This window comes from Copadichromis virginalis, linkage group LG3, assembly GCF_057382275.1.
Source record: "Copadichromis virginalis isolate Kocher_CV1m ecotype Utaka linkage group LG3, C_Virginalis_male_GT1.1, whole genome shotgun sequence".
NCBI classification, from domain to species: domain Eukaryota; kingdom Metazoa; phylum Chordata; class Actinopteri; order Cichliformes; family Cichlidae; genus Copadichromis; species Copadichromis virginalis.
The window spans coordinates 7,578,644-7,606,012 of NC_140620.1; the positions used below are offsets into that span (position 1 = coordinate 7,578,644).

At 42.1% G+C, this 27,369-nt stretch overlaps 1 protein-coding gene across 1 annotated transcript; it reads left to right on the plus strand.

Annotated features, from left to right (window-relative positions):
- The first annotated feature begins 14,406 nt into the window (after positions 1-14,406).
- rab1ba (zRAB1B, member RAS oncogene family a) lies at positions 14,407-25,493 on the plus strand. The gene is made up of 6 exons (XM_085443447.1): positions 14,407-14,823; positions 19,260-19,332; positions 19,445-19,540; positions 21,087-21,182; positions 21,407-21,538; positions 22,208-25,493. Exons 1-6 carry the CDS (start codon positions 14,810-14,812, stop codon positions 22,400-22,402), a joined length of 606 nt encoding a protein of 201 aa, XP_085299573.1. The 5' UTR covers positions 14,407-14,809; the 3' UTR covers positions 22,403-25,493.
- The last annotated feature ends 1,876 nt before the right edge of the window (positions 25,494-27,369 follow it).

Consider the following 27,369-nt stretch of genomic DNA (forward strand, 5'->3'; position numbering starts at 1 on the left):
TTAAAATTAAATTGCGTAGACTTCACGTTAATAATCACCCAGTGAGCAGCTGAGTCACATGACAGTATTAAATCACTCTTTGCTTTGTCCCCTACCTCTACCCCAAAGCATTTTTTGGAGATGAACACATTTATTCCAAACATTTTCCATCAACTTTTTCTCTCTGTTTGCTTGCACGTGGGTTTGACTTGAGTTTTTTTCCTCGTCAACATCCCAGGAAAAGACTCAGCACTTCCTGTCCTCCAGTCAGTTCCTCTGTCAGCTCAGAATTGCAGCCAACTAGCAGCAGTGTTGTAGAAACACAAGAACTGTCACAGTCATGAAATCAGACACATAAAGTGATACACATTCTGCAAGTCTTGCAAATGTACTGCCATAAAATACTTCAGTTCTTTTTATTGTACTCACTAGTAGTCAGATAAAGCACTATGTCAGCAACATGCGACCCTTAAATTCTCTTTTATGGTAAACTGACTAGTTGTTACTCTGCTCAAGCACTCAAAGCACCTTATGCAGCTAGTTTCATTCATGCACCAGCAAACTGTCAAAGTGCTGTCTAACATTCATGCTACAATGAATGCAACACATCTGCAGCAACCTGGGTTGAGTATCTTGCCTGGAACTGACCCACCAACCTTCCACTTAGCAGATGAGCTGCTCTGCCTCCTGAGCCACAGCTACCTCACAGACAGTTGGACAGATTTTTGACTGGTATTTCTTTATTAAATGCCAATTAAAACAAGAATGAGTTAAAATGACAGCAACATGATACGTGAATAAAATTAAAGGTGACCACAGAACACGCTTAGTTACAGTTGTGGTCAAAAGTTTACATACACTTGTAAAGAATATAATATAATGGCTCTATCGAGTGTCCCGTTATTTCTAAAACTCTGATTTTTCTCTGATAGTGATTGGAACAGATACTTTGTCACAAAAAACATTCATGAAGTTTGGTTCTTTTATGACTTTATTATGGGTTAACAGAAAAAAGTGATCCCATCTGCTGGGTCAAAATTATACATACAGCAGTGCTAATATTTGGTTACATGTCCCTTAGCCATTTTCACTTCAATTAGGCGCTTTTGGTAGCCATCCACAAGCTTCTGGTTGAATCTTTGACCACTCTTCTTGACAGAATTGGTGCAGTTCGGTTAAATGTGATGGCTTTCTGACATGGACTTGTTTCTTCAGCATTGTCCACATGTTTTCAATGGGGTTTAAGTCAGGACTTTGGGAAGGGCATTCTAAAACCCTTATTCTAGCCTGATTTAGCCATTCCTTTACCACTTCTGATGTGTGTTTGGGGTCATTGTCCTGTTGGAACACCCAGACCCAACCTTCGTGCTATAGGTTTTAGGTTATGTTGAAGAGTTTGAAGGTAATCCTCCTTCTTCATTATCCCATTTACTCTCTGTAAAGCACCAGTTCCATTGGCAGCAAAACAGCCCCACAGCATAATACTCCCACCACCATGCTTGATTGTAGGCATGGTGTTCTTGGGGTTAAAGGCCTCACCGTTTCTCCATCAAATATATTGCTGGGCGTTGTGGCCAAAAAGCTCGATTTTTGTTTAGTTTCGTTTGAGGTGAGATCTAAAACCCTCGAGGCCTGGAATTGCCCACCCCTGCTCCAGAAGGTCTTATCTTTGTCCATGTGATCAGCAGCAAACTTCAGTCGAGCCTTAAGGTGCCGCTTTTGGAGTGAGGGCTTCCTTCTTGCACGGCAGCCTCTCAGTCCATGGAGACGCAAAACACATTTAACTGTGGAAAATGACACCTGTGTTCCAGCAGCTTCTAATACTTGGCAGATCTGCCTTTTGGTGATTCTTGGTTGACTCTTTACCCCCCTGACCAATTTTCTCTCAGCAGCAGGTGATAGCTTGCATTTTCCTCCTGATCTTGGCAGTGACGAAACAGTGCCATGCACTTTATACTTACAAACAATTGTTTGCACTGTTGTTCTTGGGACATGCAGCTGCTTTGAAATGGCCCCAAGTGACTTTCCTGACTTGTTCAAGTCGATAGTTCACTTTTTCAGATCCATGCTGAGCTGCCTTGACTTTCCCATTGTAGCGTTTGTGGGCGTTTGTATCCAGTGAGCCCTATTTAACTGGCCTAGGAGAAGTCACCAGCTGTAGTCACTCATAATCACTCACAAGAAGTTAAGAGGCCACGCTATGAAGCTCAGTTCACTGACAACTTTCTAAGTCACCAAAATTTCTAATTCATGTTGCTGTATGTATAATTTTGACCCAGCAGATGGGATCACTTTTTTCTGTTAACCCATAGTAAAGTCGTAAAAGAACCAAACTTCATGAATGTTTTTGTGACAAAGTATCTGTTCCAATCACTATCAGAGAAAAATCAGAGTTTTAGAAATAACGGGACCCTCGGTAGAGCCATTATATTATATTCTTTACGTATGTAAACTTTTGACCACAACTCTAAATATGAACTTTTCAGTAAATTGAAACCACAGCTAAAGTGACTCCATAATGACAAATGAACAAAAATAACTTACAAAATAGTTTTTTTAAAGAATGACAACAAAAAGACAGCCTGGATATGCGCTGGATTGTCTCAGTGGCGTCTTTGCACAGCCTGCACCCGGGGTCTTGCCTGGTGTGATAGACCTCAGCCTCTATGGTTTCCTTATCCTCACTCTCTCACCTGGTAGAAAGTTCTGCATGATTCTTATGATCAGCGTCATGCTGCATTTTAAACTGACATTTCTTCACTGAGTGACGTGCAAAGTCATCCAGTGGAGACACCGTAGAAGGCAAAGGGAGGATGTCCAGTTTAGTACACATCTTCCTGCCAGACAGGAGTTCATACGGAGGACGCGATAAAACCGTTCAATTGGTCAGTTTGCAGCTGGGTAGTAGACAGATGTTCTGCTGATGTTCTGGCTACCAGGTGTTATATTTGACATCCCTGGTCTGTATACTGCACATGCTGCAAGGTAGGTCTGGGGACCTGTACGTGCTTGACCATGAATCTCACAGCAGAAAACTCATTCTCAATACTCATCTACATTCACTCCTCACTTCAATCTGACAACTCATCAAAGCAGTTTGTACTTTTGTCACACACAGCTCCAGATTGCTCACTTTCCTGAATACTATCCAGCACTGCATTAATGTTTACAATCAAATTACTTCCACATTTTTTGAAGTATGTACGTAAGAGTGAATACAGTAACTCGCTGTCAGAGGTTTACTTGCAACCAATATAAATACATATTTTCAGTCTTGTGTCACAGCTGCTCATCCAAATTTCTCTTTCAAGTACATCCCAGGGACTACTGGAAACAGATCTGGTGACTGAGCAGGCCATTGGAGTACAGTGTTGTCTATTATTGGTGAGTCAGCCAATAACTTCTTACAAGGAAAACATTCTGCAATTATTTGGAAGAACAGATCAAGTTGTTTTTTGAGATGAATGACAAAGACGATGTATCACCTCTATTATTGTGGGAGACGTTTAAAGCATATGTGAGAGGCTGTGTAAATGTAATAACATGGAACGCATGGTTCAAATACAAAAATTGGACTCTGTGAATGCCAGACAACCGTCTGTACAGCTACATAGTAAAATATCAGCTCTGAAGTATAAACTCAATAACTTGCTCTCAGATAAAATTTCCAGGGCCTTCATGTATGTTAAGCAGACCTATTTTGAATTTGGTGATAAGCCACATAAATTACTGGCCAATCATCTAAGGAAGAGAAAAAGTGATAGGGCCATTCATGCAGTCAGGTCAGACTCAGGGTTGTTGACCAATTCTTATAAGGATATTAATACTGCTTTTAGACAGTTGTATGAACATATACATCTCCGTGTAATGCAACCCCTGTGATTATGTGGATTTACTAAGCAAATGCAACTTGCCTACATTAGCACAAAAGGACAGGACATCTCCAGATGCAGACTTAACATGTCCAGAATTGATTAATACCATACGCTCCCTGAAAAACGGGCAGAGCCCAGGACCTGATGGTCTATGTAATGAGTTTTATAAAAAGCAGTTTACTAACCCCATATTTGCTGAAAATGTTTAATATGGCCTTGGAAGATGGTGCACTCCCACAGACCCTGAATGAAGCAACTGTGGCTCTCATTCCAAAGACAGGAAAAGACCCAGAATTGGTGAGTTCTTACTGACCAATCTCTTTATTGAACACAGATCAGAAAATACTGGCCAAATCTTTAGCCAGGAGACTTAGTTCCAACATAGGTGAACTGGTTCACCCAGATCAAAGAGGGTTTATCCCAATAAGGCATGCATCTTATAACCCGAGACGTCATAACCCACAATCGCCAGACATCACTGCCGATCGTGGCTCAAGAGTTGGGAGTTCGCCTTGTAATCAGAAGGTTGCCGGTTCGAGCCCCGGCTTGGACAGTCTCGGTCGTTGTGTCCTTGGGCGAGACACTTCACCTGTTGCCTACCGGTGGTGGTCAGAGGGCCCGGTGGCGCCAGTGTCCGGCAGCCTCGCCTCTGTCAGTGCGCCCCAGGGTGGCTGTGGCTACATTGTAGCTGCCATCACCAGTGTGTGAATTTGTGTGTGAATGGGTGGATGACTGGATATGTAAAGCGCTTTGGGGTCCTTAGGGACTAGAAAAGCGCTATATAAATACAGGCCATTTACCATTATTTATTCCTCTAGGGATCCAGATACAAATCAAATCAAATCACTTTTATTGTCACATCACATGTGCAGGTACATTGGTACAGCACATGTGAGTGAAATTCTTGTGTGCGAGCTTCACAAGCAACAGAGTTGTGCAAAATACAATAATGTAAACAAGCAAAATACAAGAATGGCTACATCTGAAACTAATAAATATATGTACAATATATAATAGTATATGCATTTCTGGATGTGTATACCAAATATTTTTCTACGTGTGTGTGTGTGTGTGTGTACACATATTTTACAAATTAAATAGAGTAAACAATAAATAAAATATATAAAAATATACAGAGTTGAATATGTGCAAAACAGTGGCATTACTGTACAGTATGGAGTGCATAATGTTGAAGTTCCAGTAGTGAAGCTGAGGTGTCTATGAAGTGTTCAGCAGTCTGATGGCCTGGTGGAAGAAGCTGTCTCTCAGTCTGCTGGTACGGGACCAGATGCTGCAGAACCTCCTTCCTGATGGAAGCAGTCTGAACAGTTTATGGCTGGGGTGACTGGAGTCCTTGATGATCCTCCCTGCTTTCCTCAGGCACCGCTTCCTGTAGATGTCTTGGAGGCAGGGAAGCTCACCTCCAATTATCCGTTCAGAGCACCGCACTACTCGCTGGAGAGCTTTGCGGTTGTAGGTGGTGCTGTTGCCATACCAGGTGGTGATGCATCCAGTGAGGATGCTCTCAATGGCACAGTGATAGAAGGTCCTGAGGATGCGGGGGCTCATGCCGAATCTTTTCAGTCTCCTGAGAAAGAAGAGGCGCTGCTGCGCCTTCTTCACTGTTTTGTTTGTGTGTACTGACCACGTAAGATCCTCAGCCAGATGTACACCAAGGAACCGGAAGCTGCTCACTCTCTCCACAGCAGCGCCGTTGATGGTGATGGGGGTGTGTACTTCTCTGCACCTCCGGAAGTCCACTATCAACTCCTTTGTCTTTGCGACGTTGAGGGTGAGATGGTTGTCTTGACACCAGTGGGTCAGGGCGCTGACCTCCTCCCTGTAAGCCGTCTCATCACCGTTGGTGATAAGACCCACCACTGTAGTGTCGTCCGCAAACTTCACAATGATGTTGGAGCTGTTAGTGGCTGTGCAGTCGTAGGTGTAGAGTGAGTATAGGAGAGGGCTCAGTACACACCCCTGTGGAGCACCAGTGTTCAGTGTGATGGGGGATGAGGTGATGCTGCCCAGTCTGACCACTTGGCGTCTGTCAGACAGGAAGCTAAGGATCCAGCTGCAGAGGGAGCTGCTCAGTCCTAGATCCTGCAGTTTCCTGTCCAGCTTCGAGGGAACGATGGTATTGAATGCTGAGCTGTAATCTACAAACAGCATTCTCACATACGTGTCTCTCTTCTCCAGGTGTGACAGGGCAGTGTGTAGTGTCAGGGCTATGGCATCATCAGTGGACCTGTTGTGGCGGTATGCGAACTGTAGAGGGTCCAGTGAGTCGGGTAGTGCAGAGCAGATGAAGTCCCTGACCAGCTTCTCGAAGCATTTGCTCACGATGGGGGTCAGGGCTACAGGTCGCCAGTCGTTCAATGAGGAGATGGTGGAGGATTTGGGTACAGGGACGATGGTGGCCATTTTGAAGCAGGCTGGGACTACAGACAGAGAGAGGGAAAGGTTGAAGATGTGCGTGAACACTCCAGCCAGCTGAGCCGCGCATGACTTGAGGACACGGCCGGGAATCCCGTCCGGACCAGTAGCTTTGCGTGCGTTCACCTTCCTGAAGCACTTCCGCACATCCTCCTCAGACACAGTGTGCGCACTGACGTCATCCGCGGTGCGCACACAGACCTAGTGATACTGAGCCTTGATGCAGAAAAGGCCTTTGACTGTTTCGAATGGTCATATCTATATGCAGTATTAAGTAAGTTTGGAGTTGGACCTAATTTTGTCTCCTGGATTCAGTTGTTATATAGTAATCCGTGTGCCAGAATACTCACAAACAAAAAACCCTTTCCGAACCATTTAAGCTATTTGATGGCACGAGATAAGGATGCGCGCTGAGCCCTTTATTGTGTGGCCTCGCATTAGAGTCGTTGGCGGAAACAATTCGGAAACATAAAGAAATACATGGCTACAATACAGGACACACCTCCAATAAGATCTCACTGTACGCTGATGATATTCTGCTGTCTTTTATTGGTGATTCAGTGCAAAATGTAGCCTTAGTTTCCTGTTGTAGCCGAGCGACATGCCCCCAGTGTTGTCTTCTGCTTAGGAAAATCTCAGTACAACAATGTACGTACAGAAGCCCGTCTGACATCATGTGACGTGAGAAGCCAATCTCAGGTTAGTAATTCATATAGGCATGTAGACATGGTCAAGACAGCTTATGAAGTTCAAACAGAGCATCAGGTAGAAAGGTGAGTGGCATGGTTGTTTGTCTGAGTGTTTCAGAAAGTGTTGATCTATGTTCCTACTCTGTCACAGTCCCTGTTTTGTGTTTTGGGGGATGTTTTCAGTTTTCTTTAGCTTGTATTTTTGATCATTTTTGTTTGCCCACCTGTAGCAACGTGTGGTTTGCAATATCAATCTAGGAAAATGCTATAGATGTGCAAAGGTGTGCATGGGCTAGCAACTAGCAGTGGATTCTCTGTGTTCTCCAATAGTCACACAGCAGCTTCATCCTGTATTTGTTTTTATTGCTCCCACCGCAGACACATTTGGACGATGGGTGGACTGAACATTGTCTCGTGGTTTGTAGTGATCCATTTTGGTTCACTTGTAGTTCACTTGGGTTTTTCTCTCATTTCAAACTCATCAACTGTTTCAGATCAGAGTAAACAAACCATTTATGTGAAAATTCCCCTATGTTTTCTGATTTCATACTTTCGTACTCGTGCAGTATCTTTTTGATTTCAGTCAGGTTTTTCAATCTCAGTTTTTTCCTGCTTTCCTTGTGTTTCTGTTTCTGGTTCAGTCTCATTTGTGTGTTTGTTTTCTTTTCTGTCTTCTCTGTCAGTCATGTGTCCATGTTTGTCCAGGGGCCCGTTCTTCGTACGTCGCTTACTACATCCAAGATCAAATGACACATCCAAGACCAAATCATCACGCTAACCGTGAGCTCGCTAATCCGGTTCTCCGAACACACCTGCTGTTGACGATTAGTACAGCTGGATGAAGTAATGTGAGATCACTGGGTGTCGTAAAAGGGGCTACGCATCGATAGCAGAAACATTGATCGGCAACCCTTTGATTGGTCGGCGAAAATGTCGAAGGAGCGCGCTCGGTATTTTTCGGCAGCAGAGCAAGAACTCTTGATTGAGGGATTTCAGGAGTTTCAGAGTTTAATTAAAACGCAAGGGAACACTGCAAAGGCTGCAAAAGCAAGGAGAGAGGGCTGGCAGAAAGTTGCTGACAAATTAAACTCGTAAGTAATTTCATATCACACTATATTATCCAATATTATATTACATTATATTATATTATGTTATATTATATCCCCTTTCACATTAGAGCCACAACAGGACCCACTAGAACATGGGAACAAGTAAAAGTGAAATATAAGAATATTCTACAGAATGGTAATATTTATCACTTATATTGCTTTTAGTCTCTTGGAAAGAGACCCTGAAATAATCTGTTTGTTTGTTCATAACAGCAACCAAGAAAAGGGCAGAGCAAAAAAAGACAGGTGGTGGTCCTGCACCCCCTCGTCAACAAGTTGGTTAAGTAAATAATACCCTCACGGGAATATCGATATCTCTCAATGAGCACACTGTCGCGCTGAGCTAAAGGATCCTGTCTATCCCGCAATATACGCTGAATTCTGAAAACTCTCCTTATTAATCTTGCACCTTCCGCAATGGGTTGGTCGCGTATACGGACAGGACATGGCTGCGACAGGCTTCCCAAATCCACCTTCGCTTTTATAGCCGTGGTCTCTCATCTTGATTACACGAAGTAATTTGCAATTACTACTCTGAAATATGAATTACATCTGTAATAATCACATACATGTAATAGAATGTTAATAGTACATTTCCCTTTTTTAGGAAATGACCTGTATGTATCTGTGTGAGATCAATAAAAGGATCAAGTGCTGCATTATCTTCAGTTACATTGATGTTATTTATTTATGGTGAAACAGTGGTGAAATATCGCTGTTGCTTTCGTATAAATGAAGCGGACATACCTGCGTGGCCGCGATCTAATCCTGTTTACATAAAGTAAACCTGCTCCCGAGCAGGTTTACGCTTACGGCTCTGTTGCTATGACAGCAAGTCCCGGATGAGCTTCGGGGAACCGAACGATCCAAGATCACGCGAAATCGTCAACAATCTAATCCAGCTAACTCACTTAGCGAGGTACGAAGAACAGGCCCCAGCTCTCAGTGTTTGTTACTACTCGTTTTGTTTAGATAGTCCCTCGTCTCGTGTTTGTTGTGTTTAGTTTTGCTTCCCCTTGTCTTGTTGTCTGATTCCATTCAGCTGTGTTCCCCGGTGTTTGGGGAGGAATTTTCCTGGTGTGCGTTTATTCTACGAGACTCTGTTGGGACTTTGTTGCCTCATCCTGTGTTGTTTTGTCCTCACTTACAGTTTGTGTTCCCTTAAGATTAGTTGAAGTTTGCTTTCCTAGTTTTATGTGCTGTCTTTTAGTTTGAACTCTTTTTTGAACGTAGATGATAGTAAGGGTGTGCAGCTACTGCATTGCATTTGGGTAATCTCAGTATCTCACTGAACATGCCTCTGTACTGGCCAGCATGTCATGGAGTGGGTGGGAGGAATCATCTAGCATTGTTCTCGTCTTGGACAACATCCACCTCTCGTAACTGTAACTCTCTCTACTCCAACACGCTTCCCTTTACCGTCTGCAGTTAGTTCAAAATGCTGCTGCACGGGTTCTAAAAGGTACTAGAAAGTATGATCACATCACCCCAGTTCTAGCTAATTTACACTGGCTCCCTGTCAAATACCTTATACTCTAAAATTCTCTTCCTTACTTTTAACATTTTAAACAATTTGGCACCCAGTTATCTGACTGAACTCCTCAGCTTGTATAACTCCAGGACAGCACTAAGTTCATCTTGCCAGATGCTCTTAGAACAACCTAGATCGCGGCTGAAGTCCAGAGGTGATCCGGCTTTTGTAATTGCAGCACCGACACGCTGGAACAACCTCCTGTAGTTCTGAGTCTATTCATTCCTTTAAATCGCGTCTTAAAACTCAACTTTTTACTTTGGCTTTTGAATCAAATTAGTTTAAATCATCATCAGGCCTGTTTTATGTTTGTCACCTTTGATTTTTTTTGGTGTGTTTGTTGTTTATTTGTTAACTTTTTTCCCTTGCATTGCCTTTCAATGACTCGAATATTTTTGCTGATTGTTAAGCACTTTGATCAACCCTGTTGTTTTAAATGTGCTATATAAATAAATAAACCTTAAACCTCTCGTACACCACCTACACCAGAGTGCAGCTCCACCCCAAAATGTTACTGGCCTTGCAGATGAGTTTATTGAGTCTGTTGGCATCCCAACCCTCAACTACAGCATGCAACACCATTGAGGATGGCACTGGCTGAAAATCCCGAGCATTGTCTGACAGATGTTAAAAGATTACAGCTGCCTCAGGAAATAGCGACAGCTCTGACCCTTCCTGTAGTGTGAAGTAGTATTTTTCTTTTAACCCGGTCCAGTTTATTGTCATTGTGTACTCTGAGGTATTTATTATCCTTCACTGTGTCCACTTTGACCCCCTGAATTAAAACAGGTGTCACTGGTTTCCTGGTCCTCTTAAGATCCACATTTATTTCCTTGGTGTCTGTCACACTGAGCTGCAGATGATTCTGTGTGCACCACATTATATGCATATATTGTGTGCATATATCCATCTCTTTACCCTGACCGATGCAACTAACCATCACAGAGTAAGCAGAGAACTTGTGAAAATGGCAGGACTCTGTGCAGTGGCTGAAGTCTGTGCAGTCAATAGCTGCTTGTGGTGCCCCTCTGTTGCTGATAGTTTTTAAACCAAAGTTTTTCTTTATCTAAATAACGCACTAGCATATCAAGTTCTTTTACCACTTCACTCTAGTTATACCGTCTATAATGCATTTACTATCAGTTTAACTCTTTGCTCCTCTCTCATACTTCCTTACTGTAATTTAAAAACTATCCATTAATCCTTTAGATATATTTTTACAGGTACGTCCACATGTATTTGGACTGTCACACAAGTTGTTGTTTTTTTTAACTGTTTACTGAAACAAATTCCAATTATAGTTAAATAACAGACATAATCTGTAGACTCTCAGGTTTCATTTGAGGGTATCAGTACATTACAATACATACATTCAAATTAGATGAAGGTGTTTCGATTCGATGAAATGTTGTGGTTTGTGATCACACGCTGGCTGTTTTGATGTGTGGCTCCTCCCATTGTTGTATGTGTGTTCTTTGAATCTCCTTCCTCCAGGCTGGGTGTGGGGGTGTGTCTGTGTATTTGCTGGTGAAACAGGTTAGAGAGCTTATTGGCTAATTCAAACAAGCTCTTGAAGTCTGGATTGGATGATTGAATGGACAGCAGCCTCTTAACCTCCAGCTGACAGCGCCCTCCCTTGTCTGCTCTACACCCAACAAAGAGCTAGTTGTTTGTAGTTCTGAGCATCTGTGTGAGAAAGTCTTTTCGTACAGTGTGAGCTGTTTGTAATTACGATATCTTTGTGTTGGGCTAAAAGCATTTTTGTGAAGTCTTATTCATGTGTACACATTGAGCACTGCAGCAGTGAGTGAGAAGCCCTTTTTCTCTTTTTTGTAGGAGCTTAGGTTAGACAATTGTCTTGTTTGCTTTTACTTTCTGAAGACGGGAGAAACCTTTTTGTTTGTTATTTTGACATTGTTCATATTTGAAGAATATAAACTGCTGATTAGCCCCTTTAGTTAGTGTGTTGCTGGCCTGTCATGGGAGTCGTGGGAGTGGGGAGTCGCACCTGCATGTTGGGTCCCGGTTACCCGTAGGCCGGGTCATAACAAAGGGTCGAGGAGTTTCAGCCCCTTAAAATGCGTCTACCAGATCAACTGCCCATTTGCACATGTGCGAAGGTAACTCTACTTGGACAAACTGCCCGAAATGCGTTGACAGAAACATTTCAGTGATTTTGAGTCATTCTGCACTCCAGATGCGTTAATTGCATTAAACATTTTTAATCGTGTTAACGGATTAATTTGTGTTAACCCGTTATTTTTGACCGCACTACTTTAAACACATCAGTCATGTAATCTTTATCTATTTTGGGATTAGGAACTTCTGCAACATCATTAAATATCCACTAATGGTATCCAACTCTTGCTTCTTAAAACCACCCTCTCTAGGATGTTTATTGTCGGTTGACTCAGCCAAGTCAGTCAGAAATGACTCCACACAATCAAAGAATTTTATTTTGGAATATTTTTTTGTTTTTAGTAATTCCTTCCTTCCTTTCCTTTCTTTCCACAGCAAATCATATTCTGTTTTATTTTTCATTGACATACTCTTAATTTAATGGCCCCATAATAAAGTATTATATACAAGCTAAATCTCAATCACTGATCCCGAGTTTCCTCTTCTTCATTTACGGTACCAACAAATTACTTTGGACATCATGAGTAGGACAGTATGTTGTTGCATGTCAGTGCTGCTTTATTGATCGAGACTCACCAGCCCTTTTATTTGATAAACACTTCTACAAAATAGAAGTATGGGGCTGTACTGCTTCCTGTCTATTGTAATGAGGAACGTTAGGTTGCTAGCAAACAAAACAAAGGAGCTAACAGCGATACTGCAGAGTCAGAGGGAATATGGAGACTGCACAGAGACCTGCTATCTTCACTCTCGTTGGTTTGATGCATCAGTGAAGGTGATGAGATGGAGTGCTGGGCTGGGCTGGACTCCTTTGTCATGCGGTGTGAACACAAACATCTAGAGATCAGTGTGACAAAGATCAAGGAAATGATTGTGAACTTTAGGAGAACCAGGAAACCAGTGACCCCAGTTTCAATGCAGGGGGTCGATGTGAAAATAGTGAAGGACTATAAATATCTCAGAGCACACAGTGAGAAGAAAATGAAGCTTATACATGATTTCAATAAGGGAGCTCTGAGGTCTCACATCTGTCTGATGTCACTCATGCTGTGTGATTAGTGTGGTATCATACATAATTTTTATAACTTATACAATTCATATACATACATGTCATAGAACCCTCCAACGCATAGTGAGAGCTGCAGAGAGGATCATTGGTGTCTCTCTCCCCTCCCTCCAGGACATTTACAGCACCCATCTCACTAAAAAAGCCCTTTGCATAGCGGCTGATCCCACGCACCCAATGCAAAGCTTCTTCAAGCTGCTGCCGTCGGGGAGGAGGCTGCGGAGTCTCCAGGCCAGGACCAGCAGGCTGAAGGACAGCTTCATCCATCAGGCTGTCAGGAAGCTTAACTCCCTCCCGATTCTGCCCCCTCTCCCCTCTCTCCTCCACGGTCTCACTGAACTCTGTCACACACACACAAACACACTCTGACTCACTCACTGGCCTGCACCAGTTACCAGTCACTTTGTGGAGCATTGGACTGCCATTACCTCATAAGACTTTGTTGTTACACTATCTCTTACCGTACATTACCAAATCTCCATTTGCACTATTTGCCTATTTGCACTACTCTGCCTGGTTTACACCCAATGTCATTTACCCATTATATTGTATATTGTATAGCTTTCTTGTTATATGTAAAATTGTATTGTATTTATTAAAATTTTTACTTTTTAATTATTTTACCTGCATTTTTTAATCACTCTTATATTTAAATGTTCATTTGCTATTTTATCTAGGGATTGAGAGTAACGTCGTTTCTATTCTCTGTATGTCCTGTACATGTGGCAGAATTGACAATAAAGTTGACTTTGAATTCCTCATTTAGCCCCACATAATAACTGGTGTTGTAATTTAAACTGGTCATATGTTTTCAGTCTCATTTTCCCTCCGGCTGTGGCATCAGCTGAGCTGCAACACCATGAGACACGTGTCTGTTTAGAGCCGATCCTTATCTGAAAAGGAAGCTAAAGAAAAACATGCATTTTTATTTGCTGAGATGGTTTGTAGTGGACTCACCAGTTTATTTCTGAATTGCTAAAACAACTCTCATTCTTCGAACTCATTTATTGAATCAACACATTACAAATAAACTCAATCAACACTGGCAATGTTTGCATATTCCCCCTAACACCTGGGATTGATTATTTAAAGATAGTTTTCACAATAACCATCGATTACCTGTGCCTATGACGAGTTTCCTGAATATAATAGTATTTAAGGAGATCGGTGGCAGAACTATGAGGTAAACGGTCGCTAATCTAATCGATGTGCGTCATTAAATATATTTATTTCTAAACCAAAAAGCCTGCTCACACACAGGTTCTCCAATAAACTGTATGATGCCTTTAAATTTAAATCACGTTTTATAATTTGAGATCAGAAAAGTCACACTGAGAGTAAACGCAAGCTCCAGCAGCTCTGCGCTAACAAAGCAAGGCACACTGGCTGCGATGACGTTATGTTGACCACACAGATGTCCACGTTAACCTGACCAGCACAGGTTAGCGTGGGCGTGATTCCTAAACAAGCAGCAGGTGTTAAACAGCTGGTTGTCATCCGCGTGACACACAGGGAGACCCGTCAGCGAAGCCGTCCAATCGGCGGATGCAGCACGTGGAACACGGAGAATATGTAAAAAATCTAATCCGGTGTAAAAGTCATTTAACGTGAAACACCGGGAGCTACTGGCAAGCTCCACGAGCCACCATTTCTGTATTTAAAAAAAAAGGTTTACGCTTCGTAATTACACGTCACCTTTCGTCACTACCGCACCTGCGCAGTCGTCGTATACATTTAGCAAAGAACGGTCACAGAAAGGCAGAAAGAGAGAAAATACACTAACCTAACCGGAGGAAACGATTTTATGTCCGTAAGGATTAAAGCTATAAGAGCCGATAGAAGCCGACTACAGCGGAGGAGTCGGAGCAGTGACGGGGACGGTAAACAACCGTCGATGTGCCTCTGATATCCGGACATACAAGTCATCTTTTTTTCCTGAGTAGGAAGAGACGAGTCGCCGACAGAGAAACATCCAGACTGCAAGCATGAATCCCGAATAGTGAGTTTCACATTAAACACAATCAGCTGCACGGCTGTTGTTATTGTCTTCTTCCAGGAAGTATCATTGTGTTTGGCTAGCTTTCTGCTACATCACACCAGGCTGGTTGTGCTAATGGAGAACAGCGGCTCGGCTTCTGTAAACAGGGTGCGAACAGCTTCTTTAACGTGTCAGCTTTCCCAGTGCGGTTTCTCCACACATCAACAAATACTTTGCTTGCTCGTGTCTCCCGTTTCCCCCGTGACCGCGGACCTTTAACCACGACCCCCTAACAAAACAGTGTAGAGAGAAACACTAATGTAGTAACAAAGAAAGAAACGCGGTTATTGTTCGTTTCAGATACCAGAGCCAAAACGTGTAACGTTACCAGCTGGTGATTGGGCTGTACTGGCGTGTTATGGCTGACCTGTAGCCTGGGCGAACAGGCTCCGCCCACTGTTTCCCCTTTCTCCATGGAGACGGCCACAGTATGGAACACTCGACAAAAATACGTTTTTAGTCCCACTTGCATTTAAACTTTACTATTTCCATAGCAATGCTTTTTAGATGTATGCAAAGGCAGCTCATTTGTGTTGTTTGTGTAGGCTGTTGCTAACCAAAAACATAGTGTCCACACTTTAGTTCGAAATTCTTGAATCAGAATCAATCAGAATCAGAATACTTTATTGATCCCTGGGGGAAATTATTTTTTGTTACACCATGAATGTCACACCATGGAACTTGTTACATTAATTACCCTGAATGTGTTCATATCTATCTAATCTACAAACACACACACACGTGATATAAATATTTATACATTTAAGGAATGTACAAGGGATTATGACTGATTAATCGTACACTCATAATCTGCCTGTGCACTCCACAGTGAGTCCTGTTAAACCGCTGTGTGTTCTTGGACCTGCACCTCAGTTTCAGGGTGCTGTCAGTCTTCTTATAACCAGGGCAACTTTATGTAGAGCAGCAATTCTTTTTATCAGACAGTTCTTCTTTCCATGAGGTGCTATGTTGAACTTCCAGAATGAGAGAGTGGGGGAGCAATAACACCAGCTTCTCACCTGAGACCTCGTAACATGACGCTGAGTAGGAATAAATAGCTAACTGGGCACAATTTGGACATTTGCACTTGAAGGTGTTCTCACTTTTGTTGCCAGGTTTAGATATTAATTGCTGTGTGTTGAGTTATTTTCAGCAGAGGTAAATTTACACTGTTATACAAGCTGTACACTGACTGCTTCACATTGCATCAAAGTGTCATAGCTTCAGCGTTGTCCCATGAAAAGATATTATAAAATATTTACAACAATGTGAGGTTTGTACTCTTTTGTAAATATACATCCATTAGTGTGTAATTACATTTGATACATTTTCATAGACTTAGAATTAATCCATTAAGTTTGTGGCAGTACACCAAAGGTAGAGGACAGAGAACTCGTAGGCATCACAGGCTGTGGAGGCAAATTTAATTTCATGTTCGCACCTTCAGAGTCTCGATATTAAGGGTCATAGCTAAGTTTTGTCATCTGAGAAGGGGTCCCCTTCACCTGGGATGTGAAAACACGATGCAAAGTAACAACCGGCATCTGAAAAAAGTGTCCTCTCTTTCTTCTTTCTTTAAGTCTCATCTTCTCTAACACACAAAACACTGAAGGCCTACACTCAGAGTCAGAGTTGTTTTGTCTGCTGCAGCTATATGCAAATAAATTGGGAGGAGTAAAGGCCCCAGTATACTCACCGTTAGGCACAGGAAGTGGCTGCAGTATTCTTCTGAATGATGGGTGTTGCCACTCAGACAATATTGGTATAAAAGTGTTAACATATAAGGGGAAGAAGTGCAAATCGAAAGCAAAGACTCTGCAGCGTTTATTTATTTGCAAAGTTTTTTCCACAAACGTCCCTCCCTCTTCTTCTTTCACTTCTCCACTGCGTAAAACTCTGTAGGTCTTCTGAAAAAGAAAGTCTCACGTCAGAAGTGCTTGACTAACTGGTAGAACTCTCAAACATGTCTCACAAATTTAGAGGATCATCATTTAGCCTGGAGAAATAGTTTGTTGCTTTATAAGAAAGCCCTCCACAAAGCCAGAACATCTTACTATTCATCACTGATTGAAGAAAATAAGAACAACCCCAGGTTTCTCTTCAGCTCTGTAGCCAGGCTGACAAACAGTCAGAGCTCTGTTGAGCCAACCATCCCTTTAACGTTAACTAGTAATGATTCTGTGATTCATCTTTCTGAGTTAACTTCAGTAATTACCTCCTCGAAGCATCAACCTGTCTTCTATATCCCGATTCTACAGGAGTGCTCACAGAAGTCCTGCCATTAAGTGACGTTTCAGTCTTAAGTATGATCAAACTATCTCAATTAATCAGCACAGGCCTTAAAGCTGGCTGTAGTTAAACCGTATATATCACATTATGCTTGAATAACCTCCAAAAACAAATGTTTCAACCATAGAGTGCCTAAAATAACGCTGGCATACTCGTTTTAAACCAACCATTTAATAGTTTTTCTACTTTGAATACTAAAAATCAGAATGAACTGAAATGTTTTATTTTAACCATTTTTTTTATCCATCAGTTGCACACAGAGGTTTTTCATAGATGGCAATGCTGTCACAGTACGTCTCTCTGAGGTCAATCATAGACCTCTAACAAACAAAGAGTCATAGCAAGAAAAAAGTAAGTCAAACAAGAATTCATGAGACTGAAACATAGGGCTGCTCAATTAATCGAATTTTAATCACGATTACGATCTGGGCTTTCAACGATCATTAAAAATGACTGAGCCGATTATTAGCCCCTCCCTCGTGCTTTACTCTCGCGCTGCTCCGTGTGGCAAATCGAGCGCACCTCTCTGCATTTCGAACACGTGTCACAACAATTAAGAGCAGCGGTCCCCAACCTTTTTTGCGCCACGGACCGGTTTATGCCCGACAATATTTTCACGGACCGGCCTTTAAGGTGTCGCGGATAAATACAACAAAATACAACTAGTACCGGTACCGAAAAAAAGAAGATTTATTCATAACACATGTGAAAAGACCCAGGAAAACCGAGTAAACGATAAAAAGGATAACAAAATAATGCTGAAAACCGATAAAAACCCTGAAAACCATACATTTCACACCTGAGCCTCAACTCTCTCATACCAAACGACTCACGGACCGGTACCGGTCCGAGGCCCGGGGGTTGGGGACCGCTGATTAAGAGGAAGTTTGGAAAGCTAAGCAGAAGTTATTTGGAGAGGAGAGTGACTGCCGTTGGTTGAAAAGAGAGGTAAAAAAACTTCAGTGGTGTGGAAATATTATGGGTTCGCGGAGTCAGAACTCATTTTTCATTTATTTTTTATATTGCAAACATTTGCACTGTTGTCAGTATTTGCACACTATTTTATATTATTTTTTTGACAATCTTTAAAGTCATTATTCAATACATTGTTATTGTTAAATAAATATCGTCAAATAATCGAGATCTCAATTTCAGTGAAAATAATCGTGATTATCATTTTTGCCATAATCGAGCAGCCCTACTAAAACATTGAAATTAAAAAGATGCTTTTTTGTGAACATAAAATATTTACAATTTAAAAAAACGTGATGTCCTCAAATTACAGAAACAAAAGTCTAGATAGTGACTATGAAAATGACTGACCACGAACAGCCTCAGCTGTCACAGCTTAACGTTTTCTTTGGCGTGTGGGGAGACGTTTAAAACATTCGTGCTTTTGCAGCTCGACTTTTCCGACTTTACCTTTTGCAGCAATAGTTTAACAGCATGTTTTGCAAATTACTGCATTTTGTTCACCGTCACCTGAAGCTCCTCCTGGCGCTGTTATTCCATGTCTGGTAGGATACAAACACACATGCTCACTGCAGTGTGCCGGGTAGAATATTCTCCAGTTGGGAGGGGGCGATAAATGATGCATTCACAGTGTGCGGAAGAAAAAAAGTGAATGTTGCCGTGGTAATTTATACTGGTTTGTTTCAGTAAAGCCATTTTAACCATTGTATGTGGAAACACTTGCCATACCTTTATCGAGTCTATGCGATATATCGCCCACCCCTGATTTGAAGAACGCGGCACTTTTCAGGGGTCGAGTCGTATCAGCTTAACCTTAGCTAACGTTTATCTGCACGCTCCTTTTGACAGTTGTGTTTGAACAGTAATTGTAAAAGGAAAAAAAGTTGCATTGTCCATTGTTATAAAGTCTGATTGTTGTAAGATGAGGTAATATTGTGTATATTATAGTATATTTATGTTTTTGTTGTGACTTGGTACACATTTGTTTGAGCATCCCTACTTCGAATTAAAAGAACAATGGTTCCATTTAATTAAAGGGGGATTTGCACTTAGTCGGGTCGTATTATAAAATGTTTCCCACTGTTTTTGTTTTTTATTGCAGTGGTAATTTTTCAGCCTTGTTCTTTGTATTTCAGTGACTATCTGTTCAAGCTCCTGCTCATTGGAGACTCTGGTGTAGGAAAGTCTTGTCTTCTACTGCGTTTTGCTGTAAGTAGTACTTCCTCACTGTAAGATGTTTTTCACTTCTGTTGGACTGAATGACTGTTTTTAACTGGTTTTGCTGCTGGCCTGAATCATGCTGTCCCTCCTCTTTCTGTAGGATGACACCTACACAGAGAGCTACATCAGCACCATTGGAGTGGACTTTAAGATTCGCACCATCGAGCTGGATGGCAAGACCATCAAATTGCAGATTGTGAGGGCACATGTACACACAGAGCACCACATTTATGGTCTTCTTTTGGGGCTGGTTGAGGGAAATTTGGCCAGAGTGTGACAAAACTTACAATTCTGTAATCTGTGAGATGTCAGCTTTTAGAAAGTGGATTGTTTGCTTGGTTACATTTGGTGGACTGAACATGGGGGTCAATAGTTTATATTTATATTTACACAGCAGACCTGACGCCATGACTGGTGAACCTGGAGTGAGTGAACTTTAGTTTTTGACAAGTCACACCGATGTCTCTCCCTCCCAGCTATCCCAGCTCAAGTTCCTCCAGATTTAATAATCCTCTGATAAGGAGCTCGATCTTCAGTTAACCCTACTGATTTTTAGTTGGCTCTGTGCAGGCCAGTCAGTAAAGTTGTTGTTAGTTTTCTGAAGGTAGTTTTTCACTATTAGAGAAATATGTTTTAGATCGTTGTCATTTTGGGAGACACAGCGATGATGCAAATCCGTTTTTGCTCTGACTGCTTCATGATGCAATCACTCCAGCTCTTGATACTTGGAAATGCTGTGATAACTTTGCATATCCATCTCCTGCTTTGTGAGAATCAACAACTCTTTTTCCTCAAGTCCAAACTGATGTTTGTTTTGATCGTTTGTGAAGTGACAGGTCAAATCCTTGCTGAACTTTTTATACTACATGTACATTGGACGATTTCATTGTAACCACTGGGCAACTCCTGAGAAACAGCCTTACATCATAAACCTCCTGCAACAAGCTTTACACTTTGAAACTCAGACAAGTACTGTTCTGGCAACCGCCAAACTCAGATATGTCCATCAGATCGCCAGGAGAAGTTACCCAACAGAACGTGTCTACATAGCCTACCACGTCACGTCTGAGTTGCTGTCCTTCACAATTGCTTCCACTTTGTTATTGGAATATTTAGTATGAAGGTAATTTGGTGACTGTACTTGTTGCACAGGTGGCAGCCTATAGCAATATCACGCTGGCTTTAACCCCTGACAGGGACTCATTTGTAGAAGCAGTTTGCATGCCTAGGTGCTTGATGTTATACACCTGTGGCTATGGAAGTGATCGGAATACCTGGGTTCAGGGATTTGGATCGGCGAGTGAATACTTTTGGCAGTATAGTGTATTCTTGACTCTGCCCTGAGGCGTGTCTACTCAAGGTAGATGTGTTTCCTCAAAGCTTTCTAATTTACCAAGTCATTAAAAGGCTAGAGTCATCTGGAAAACAGAAATATTCAGTCTACTGGCAACTTTATAGAAATGTTACCTTTGTCAGAAATCAGACTACAGAAACTTAAAACAACGACGGTGCAGGTTAACTTTGGTCTATTATTAAGTGTATCATGGATTTAGGGTCAGTTATGGACATTTACATTTACATCTGCAGTGTTAAATGGTAAAAGCAACAGTTGACACTGCTTAACTGGTGGCTTCATGAATGTTTCATTTTTCACAAACACAATTGGTTTTCTATCATAATATGCTTGTTATCATTGTAATATATTAATATATTGTCCCCTTTGCTCCTCTTCGTCCCTCCAGTGGGACACTGCAGGCCAGGAGAGGTTTCGTACTATCACCTCCAGTTACTATCGTGGAGCCCATGGCATCATAGTTGTGTATGATGTGACAGACCAAGTGAGTGAGCATTTTTATGGAGTTATGGTCTATTTAATTAATAAATAAATATTTGCCAATACTTGCTACTTTTATCTGAAGGAGTGTTAACTTGGTAACAAATGACAGTCTTGTCTTGCTATGTTCTCCTCAGGGTTTGGAGGAAGATTTGCCCTGATTTTTGAAGATACTTTGTATTCATGTATAGAGACGGCTTTTTGTTCATATTCATTCTCATTGCACAGGAGTCCTATAACAATGTCAAGCAGTGGCTTCAGGAAATTGACCGATATGCCAGTGAAAATGTCAATAAACTTCTGGTGGGCAACAAGTGTGACTTGACGACTAAGAAAGTAGTGGACTACACAACTGCTAAGGTGTGGCTGCTTATGAATAACTGTCTCTCTCTCGCTCTCTCTCTCTCTCTCTCTCTCTCTCTCTCTCTCTCTCTCTCTCTCGAGGTCATTTTGATGGGACCTGATTGTTCATATCAAACATGAAGGCATATCTGGATGGATATAAAACTAGTTCATGTTATTGTTGGACTGTTGTAAATCACTGTTAGCCTGTTCTCTTAAAACCTGCCTCAAAAGCCTTCAGTTGATCAGAGTGCTGCACTGAGTAGTGTCGGGGGATCGTCTAAGGAGCTTAGAAAACTTCTTCAGTTCTTAAACCAAATGTTGGAGAGTCCCAGGTATTTAATCCCTAGTGGAAGTTGCATTTTTGAGATCGTGCTGCCTCAACTGCCACTCACATCTTGCATCCGGTGATCTCACTTGAAAGGGTGACCCTGATCAAGAGTGGGTCAACTACCGTCTTACGGGACAACTCCCACCAGGGATTAAACACCTGGGACTCTCCAACATTTGGTTTTAGAACTGGAGAAGCTTCTCAGATGAGAGGTGAAACATCTTCAAGAAACTTTCTTTCTAAACTCCTTAGACTACCTGGATGACTGAGAACCCACACAGACACCTAATGGGCTGAAATATTCTGACTGCAGATTTCTGACTGTTTGCACTAGAATTTTCTTCTTATCTTTTCAGGAGTTTGCGGACTCTTTGGTGATCCCCTTTCTGGAGACCAGTGCCAAGAATGCCACAAACGTAGAGCAGGCTTTCATGACCATGGCAGCCGAGATCAAGAAACGCATGGGCCCTGGGGCCACAGCCGGCGGGGACAAGCCCAACTTAAAAATCGATAGCACCCCCGTCAGGCAGTCTGGAGGGGGCTGCTGTTAAAGGACCTACAACCATCTCAGTGATTTCTCTACTCTGTTCCCTCCCATCACCCGTAGAACTCACACCCCACCATATAGCCCACTCCCACTCCCGACTTTCCCCCTGTGACCTGCTCGGACAGAGGTCTAAACTGCAAAGTCAGATTGAATCTGTATGAGGGTTAATTCAGACCTGTTTGATTAGACAGAGAGGAAAGCAACCAGGAAACACACTGAGACCATTTTATCTTTCGCCGTGGAGGCAGAAGGAAATGAGATACGGCAGGAGATTGGCATTAATTTAAAATGACATGGAGATAAAAGATTAGGTTCAAATTCAAGTGAGGTTATTGCTACGAAACACACACACAGTAGTGATGGCACGAGTTACAAAAATTAAAGCCGTTTGGCCAAATGCATTTGTCCTTGGGCTCCGTCTGTTTTTACTGATCTCAGCCCAAACTTCACTCGCTCTGCACACACTCACTACGCTACACACTGTGGATGACCTGAACTCTGTAGGATGCTAGCAGTCTAACTGTGACGCATCGTTGTTATTCCTGAGGAGGGTCTAGGATGGATGGATGGTCTAGGGAAAGCCCAATCAGGGAGCCCCTCTCCTTCATCTGTTTCCTTCCTCTTCTGAGCCACTTTTTTATAGTGTGTTTAGACAAAAGCAAGGTGAATGTTTTTATTATGTAACTCTTGTTTGAGGAGTCAGCGTTCTTTCGCCTCAGTCAGCCAGTGTACTAAACATGCAGACGTGTGCTGTGAGCCAGCAGGAAGCAGACCCCACTGACTGTGTCGACCAGAGTCTGCTTTCTCTGTTGGTCTGTGTGTTGGAACGGTTACATTTCCCCCCAAAGTTTTTAACTCGAGCACCCGGGTCTGACTTTGCTTCATCATGTATCATTTATTGTGTAATATATAGTCACATGTTCTGTGTGGACACGCCTCGCTCACTCTTTCTCAAACAGACTGGGACTCTCTGCTACGGCCTCCTTAGTGCTGCACTCTGTTTCATCCATGTAGAGAGGTGGAAAGTGTTGATGTGAAAGATGGCAGAAGGAGAACTTGCTCTCAGTCTCTTTATAGTGTAAGAGCAAAGTAACTAAGCCTTTGTAGCAGAGGCTAGCACGATGAACCACAGGGTCACCTGAGCCTGACTCTTACTGTTGTTTTGTTGTTGTTTTTGATTTGAGTCAAAAATTCAGATATCAATAAAACCACCAATATTTGTATTTATCTACATACAGAATGTAAGTATTGAATAGAATCAGAGCTGCTCTGCTGGATAAACTGTGATCGCACCATTTCTAAATTATCTCGAGCATCTTTTTGCTACATTCTGTATCGGATGATAAACTGAACTCGGGCCATGAAGGTGTTTCCCTGACACTGCACATAGATGATGAAGGATGACTGAGCTGGAGTGAAGAGATTCACTCAGTCATGTTTCATCAAAGCCTGCAGAACGTTTTGTCCCAGGAAATGTTTTTCAGGATCTTAAAGGTTCCTTTAGATTGGAGTTCGTCTGTGTTTCCACTGCAGTCTGGAGCCAGTCAGTCTACTGGAATGCAATAAAGATGAGCAACCATGTTCTGCTGTCGTGATCACTGCTCTCTGCGTCTGACTGGTCAGTGCTGAGCTACAGAGGCCACTGTGAACGGGGCATTAAAGAGCCTTCACAGGACTCTTTTGTGTGGGAGGTTGGACACGTACTTTAGGATAACCGCAGTGAAACTGTTTTCAGAGTAATATTTTTTGGTAAACATCACCCCTCACCTCATTTGACTGCCAACAAATTGATCAACAAATTGATTGCAAACAGTAAAAACTTCTGTCCAATAACAAAGGAGCTACAGAGGAGTGAAATACTGAAGAGTAATGAACACAAGATTGAAATGTTAAGCATTACCAGCATCTCTCTAGAGTTTCTTTGTAAGTGGATTTTAAGGGGTAAAATAATTTTATTGGAAACTAATCCCTGCAGTGGAAACTCTAAAGGAACCTGGTTCTGCTGATAGAAACAGGGCTTTCTTCTGACAACACTGGCAATATCCTGCAATTATCTTACAATAAATTTTCTGTTGGTATTTTGTTTTATATTTCGTTTTGTATTTTCTAATTGAGGCCTCTTGTCCGGTTTCATAACAGCAGATTTCCTTCTTGTTTGCAGATGAAGCCGGTGCAGAGATGTGCTGGTTGAGGCAGTTTTAGGAAACTGATGTTCTTTGTCTGTTATGGACCTCACGTTGTTTCAGTCCACGAATATGTCTGGTTTTTCATCAAATTCTTTAGTGCTCTTCTTTGTGTCTTGTTTGCATTTGAATGGGAATTTGAATGCCTAAGAAAGCTGTACTTATATACTGCAGCCAGTTTCATCTTGTGCCTTGTGTTTGTGGGTGTCTGGATGTCCAGTGCTTTTGGTTTTATGGCCAGATATGCACTTCCAGTACGGCCTTTAGCCAACGATGTCAGAGAAAATTGGTAAACCTCAAGATCAGTTCAGTCCTGACCTGCTGTCAAAAAAAATGAAGCTCCCCAAATTCTGGCTTCCTTCTCTCAACCTGGCAGCATTTGCAGCTCATGTGAGCACAACTGCTACATGTATGAGGACAAACATCGAAAATATGACAAAATGCAGATACCCCCCAAAACTTGTTGAGTCGTGTGTGTGTGTGTGTGTGTGTGTGCACGCTTTCAGAAAGTTCTAGCTCTGCATAGATTTGAATAAAGCAGGTGTGATGGTTGCTTCATGTGTGGAACTAACATAGAAGCCTCAGTTTGCAGAAGGTGATTTAGTCTTAATTGAATAGATGCTGAACAAGCAGTCATGTCATAATCAACATGATGATGATGATGATGATGATGATGCACTGATTAATTTTTTAATTAAATGTTTTCTTTCATCAAGTCTTAATATTCTTCTGATTTATAGACACTGAATCCTGCTCTGCTGTGTAGTCCATGGAAATATAAGGAGGCCGTCTTTGTCTCTGAATGTGATACATGTCAAACATTTCTGTTTATTTCACTTCCCATTTTGTTTCCTGTGTTATTTGGACTCATTTATTGCTGCTTAGTGGTTTAATAAAGACACTTGATGTTTATTTATAAAAAGCAGGTGCTCAGCTGTCACCTGCTGTCTTTTTCACTTTGGTGCTCTCTCCCTGCTAAACACACACACACACACACACACACACACACACACACACACACACACACACACACACAAAGACTGACCGGAAAGATGGCAAACCTGGATGACAAGAAGATGTGAATGCAACATTGTGGACAATCCCTACTTGTGCCCATCACCACAACCAAGCAGCTAGCCCACCATGGCAGCTGTGATCAGGCAGATGCTTGGTTTTAAGATAAACTTGAAGAGATGGAAAAGATGGAAGCCAGGAGGATGAACCAGCTCCACCGAACCATCCGTGGTGTTCTCTCTGGCAGGAGTCTGGAATGTGGTGAACAACACTAGAGGCCAGTTTGAAGCCAGTTGCACAAAAGTCACCATGAAGTGTGGGATTTACCTAGGAGATGCTCTGGCTCCATTGCTGTTCTGCCTGAACCCCCTCAGTAAGATCACTGGCTATGGATAGTAACCATAGAATAGAGTAATCGTTAGCCACCACCTCTAGATGCTTAACACCGATCTGTAAGCCAAGAGTGAATGGGATTGATTGATTCTAGGGTCAGCGACATTGGAATGTCATCTGGATTGGAGAAGTCGAGTTGGATAGTAGTGAAGAGAGGATAGGTAGTCACCAGGTAAGAGCCTAGGTGCAGGCTGTGCAGAGATGCCCCTGAGACAATCCAGAACAAAGGCGGAGGCAAGATGCAGGCACCCAGGGCATACGTGGTATGCCATAACCAAGTGTCTGGCATAGAGTACAGGAACATCTGCGTTGAGTGTAGCCTGGATGTCCCGAGGTAAAAAAAACGTGACAGGATTGTCAAGAATGACCGAGTTAAGATCCGGTGGGACTTCCAGATACGGGCAAACTGGTGATGGCTAACCAAGCAGACAGTAGTACCCATAGTGATGCAACTATACCAAATGACAGCAACATCAGGAAGAAGGAACATGAGAAGCTTGAGAAGTACCAAGGGTTGAAAGAAGAACTTGAAAAGATGTGGAGGATGAAGGTAACAGGAGTATTGCACTGTTGCACTTGGTGGACCCAAGCTAGGCGAGTGGCTTCAGCATATCTCAGGAACAACACCTGCAATCTGTGGCCTGGGTGTTATATGTCCTGTAAATGTTGGCTTGCTGTGCTTCTTAGTATAAAAGGTCTATCATTAAGACATGAGAGGAGTCAGACATAATGAAGCTGAAGCCCTGGTGGCGGTGTGAGAGCAACAATTAAAAAAACAGAAATTAAATAGTAATCTTGCAAATGTTGTGTAAGCTCAGTAAGCCACAGGGCTTAGATGCACTGTTTTACCTTCACCTTGACATTGAAACCCATGATTAAACCTGAGGTTATCTGCTAAGCTTGTAATTGTGCGATTAGTAGGGTACATGCATCTGACTGTGCACACAAAAACATTCATTATGCTTGAGAGGTGATACAAGAAGTAGTTCCTACCATCAATCAGTTCGACAATCCAAATAATATGATTACTTTCTACTGTGTTCCTGTTAATAAATGAATTCACACTGAATTTGTTTCTCTCTCTCGTAAAGCATTTGTTTCAGCTCTTCTTCGTTTTGACGATCTGTAGTTAGTTCTCAGTTTTTGTGCTTTTTAGTTTTGTTTAGCACATTTTCCATTTTGATACTTTGCTTTTTACTGTTAAGCTGGCTGATATTCTGATAACATCAGGTCATTCAGCAAGTTCAGCTTTGAATATTTCAGATATTTTTAAGCATTTCAGGCATTCACAGCATTCACATTGCATTTTACGACAATGTGCTTTATTAGGCCTATTTATGGGCCTTATTACTACTGCACATGTTCATGTTTGTCATATTTC

Coding starts and splice junctions, on each gene's coding strand:
- rab1ba (XM_085443447.1), top strand. Junction 19,541..21,086: donor AGACCATCAAATTGCAGATT/GTGAGGGCACAT, acceptor TCGTCCCTCCAG/TGGGACACTGCAGGCCAGGA. Junction 21,183..21,406: donor TGTATGATGTGACAGACCAA/GTGAGTGAGCAT, acceptor CTCATTGCACAG/GAGTCCTATAACAATGTCAA.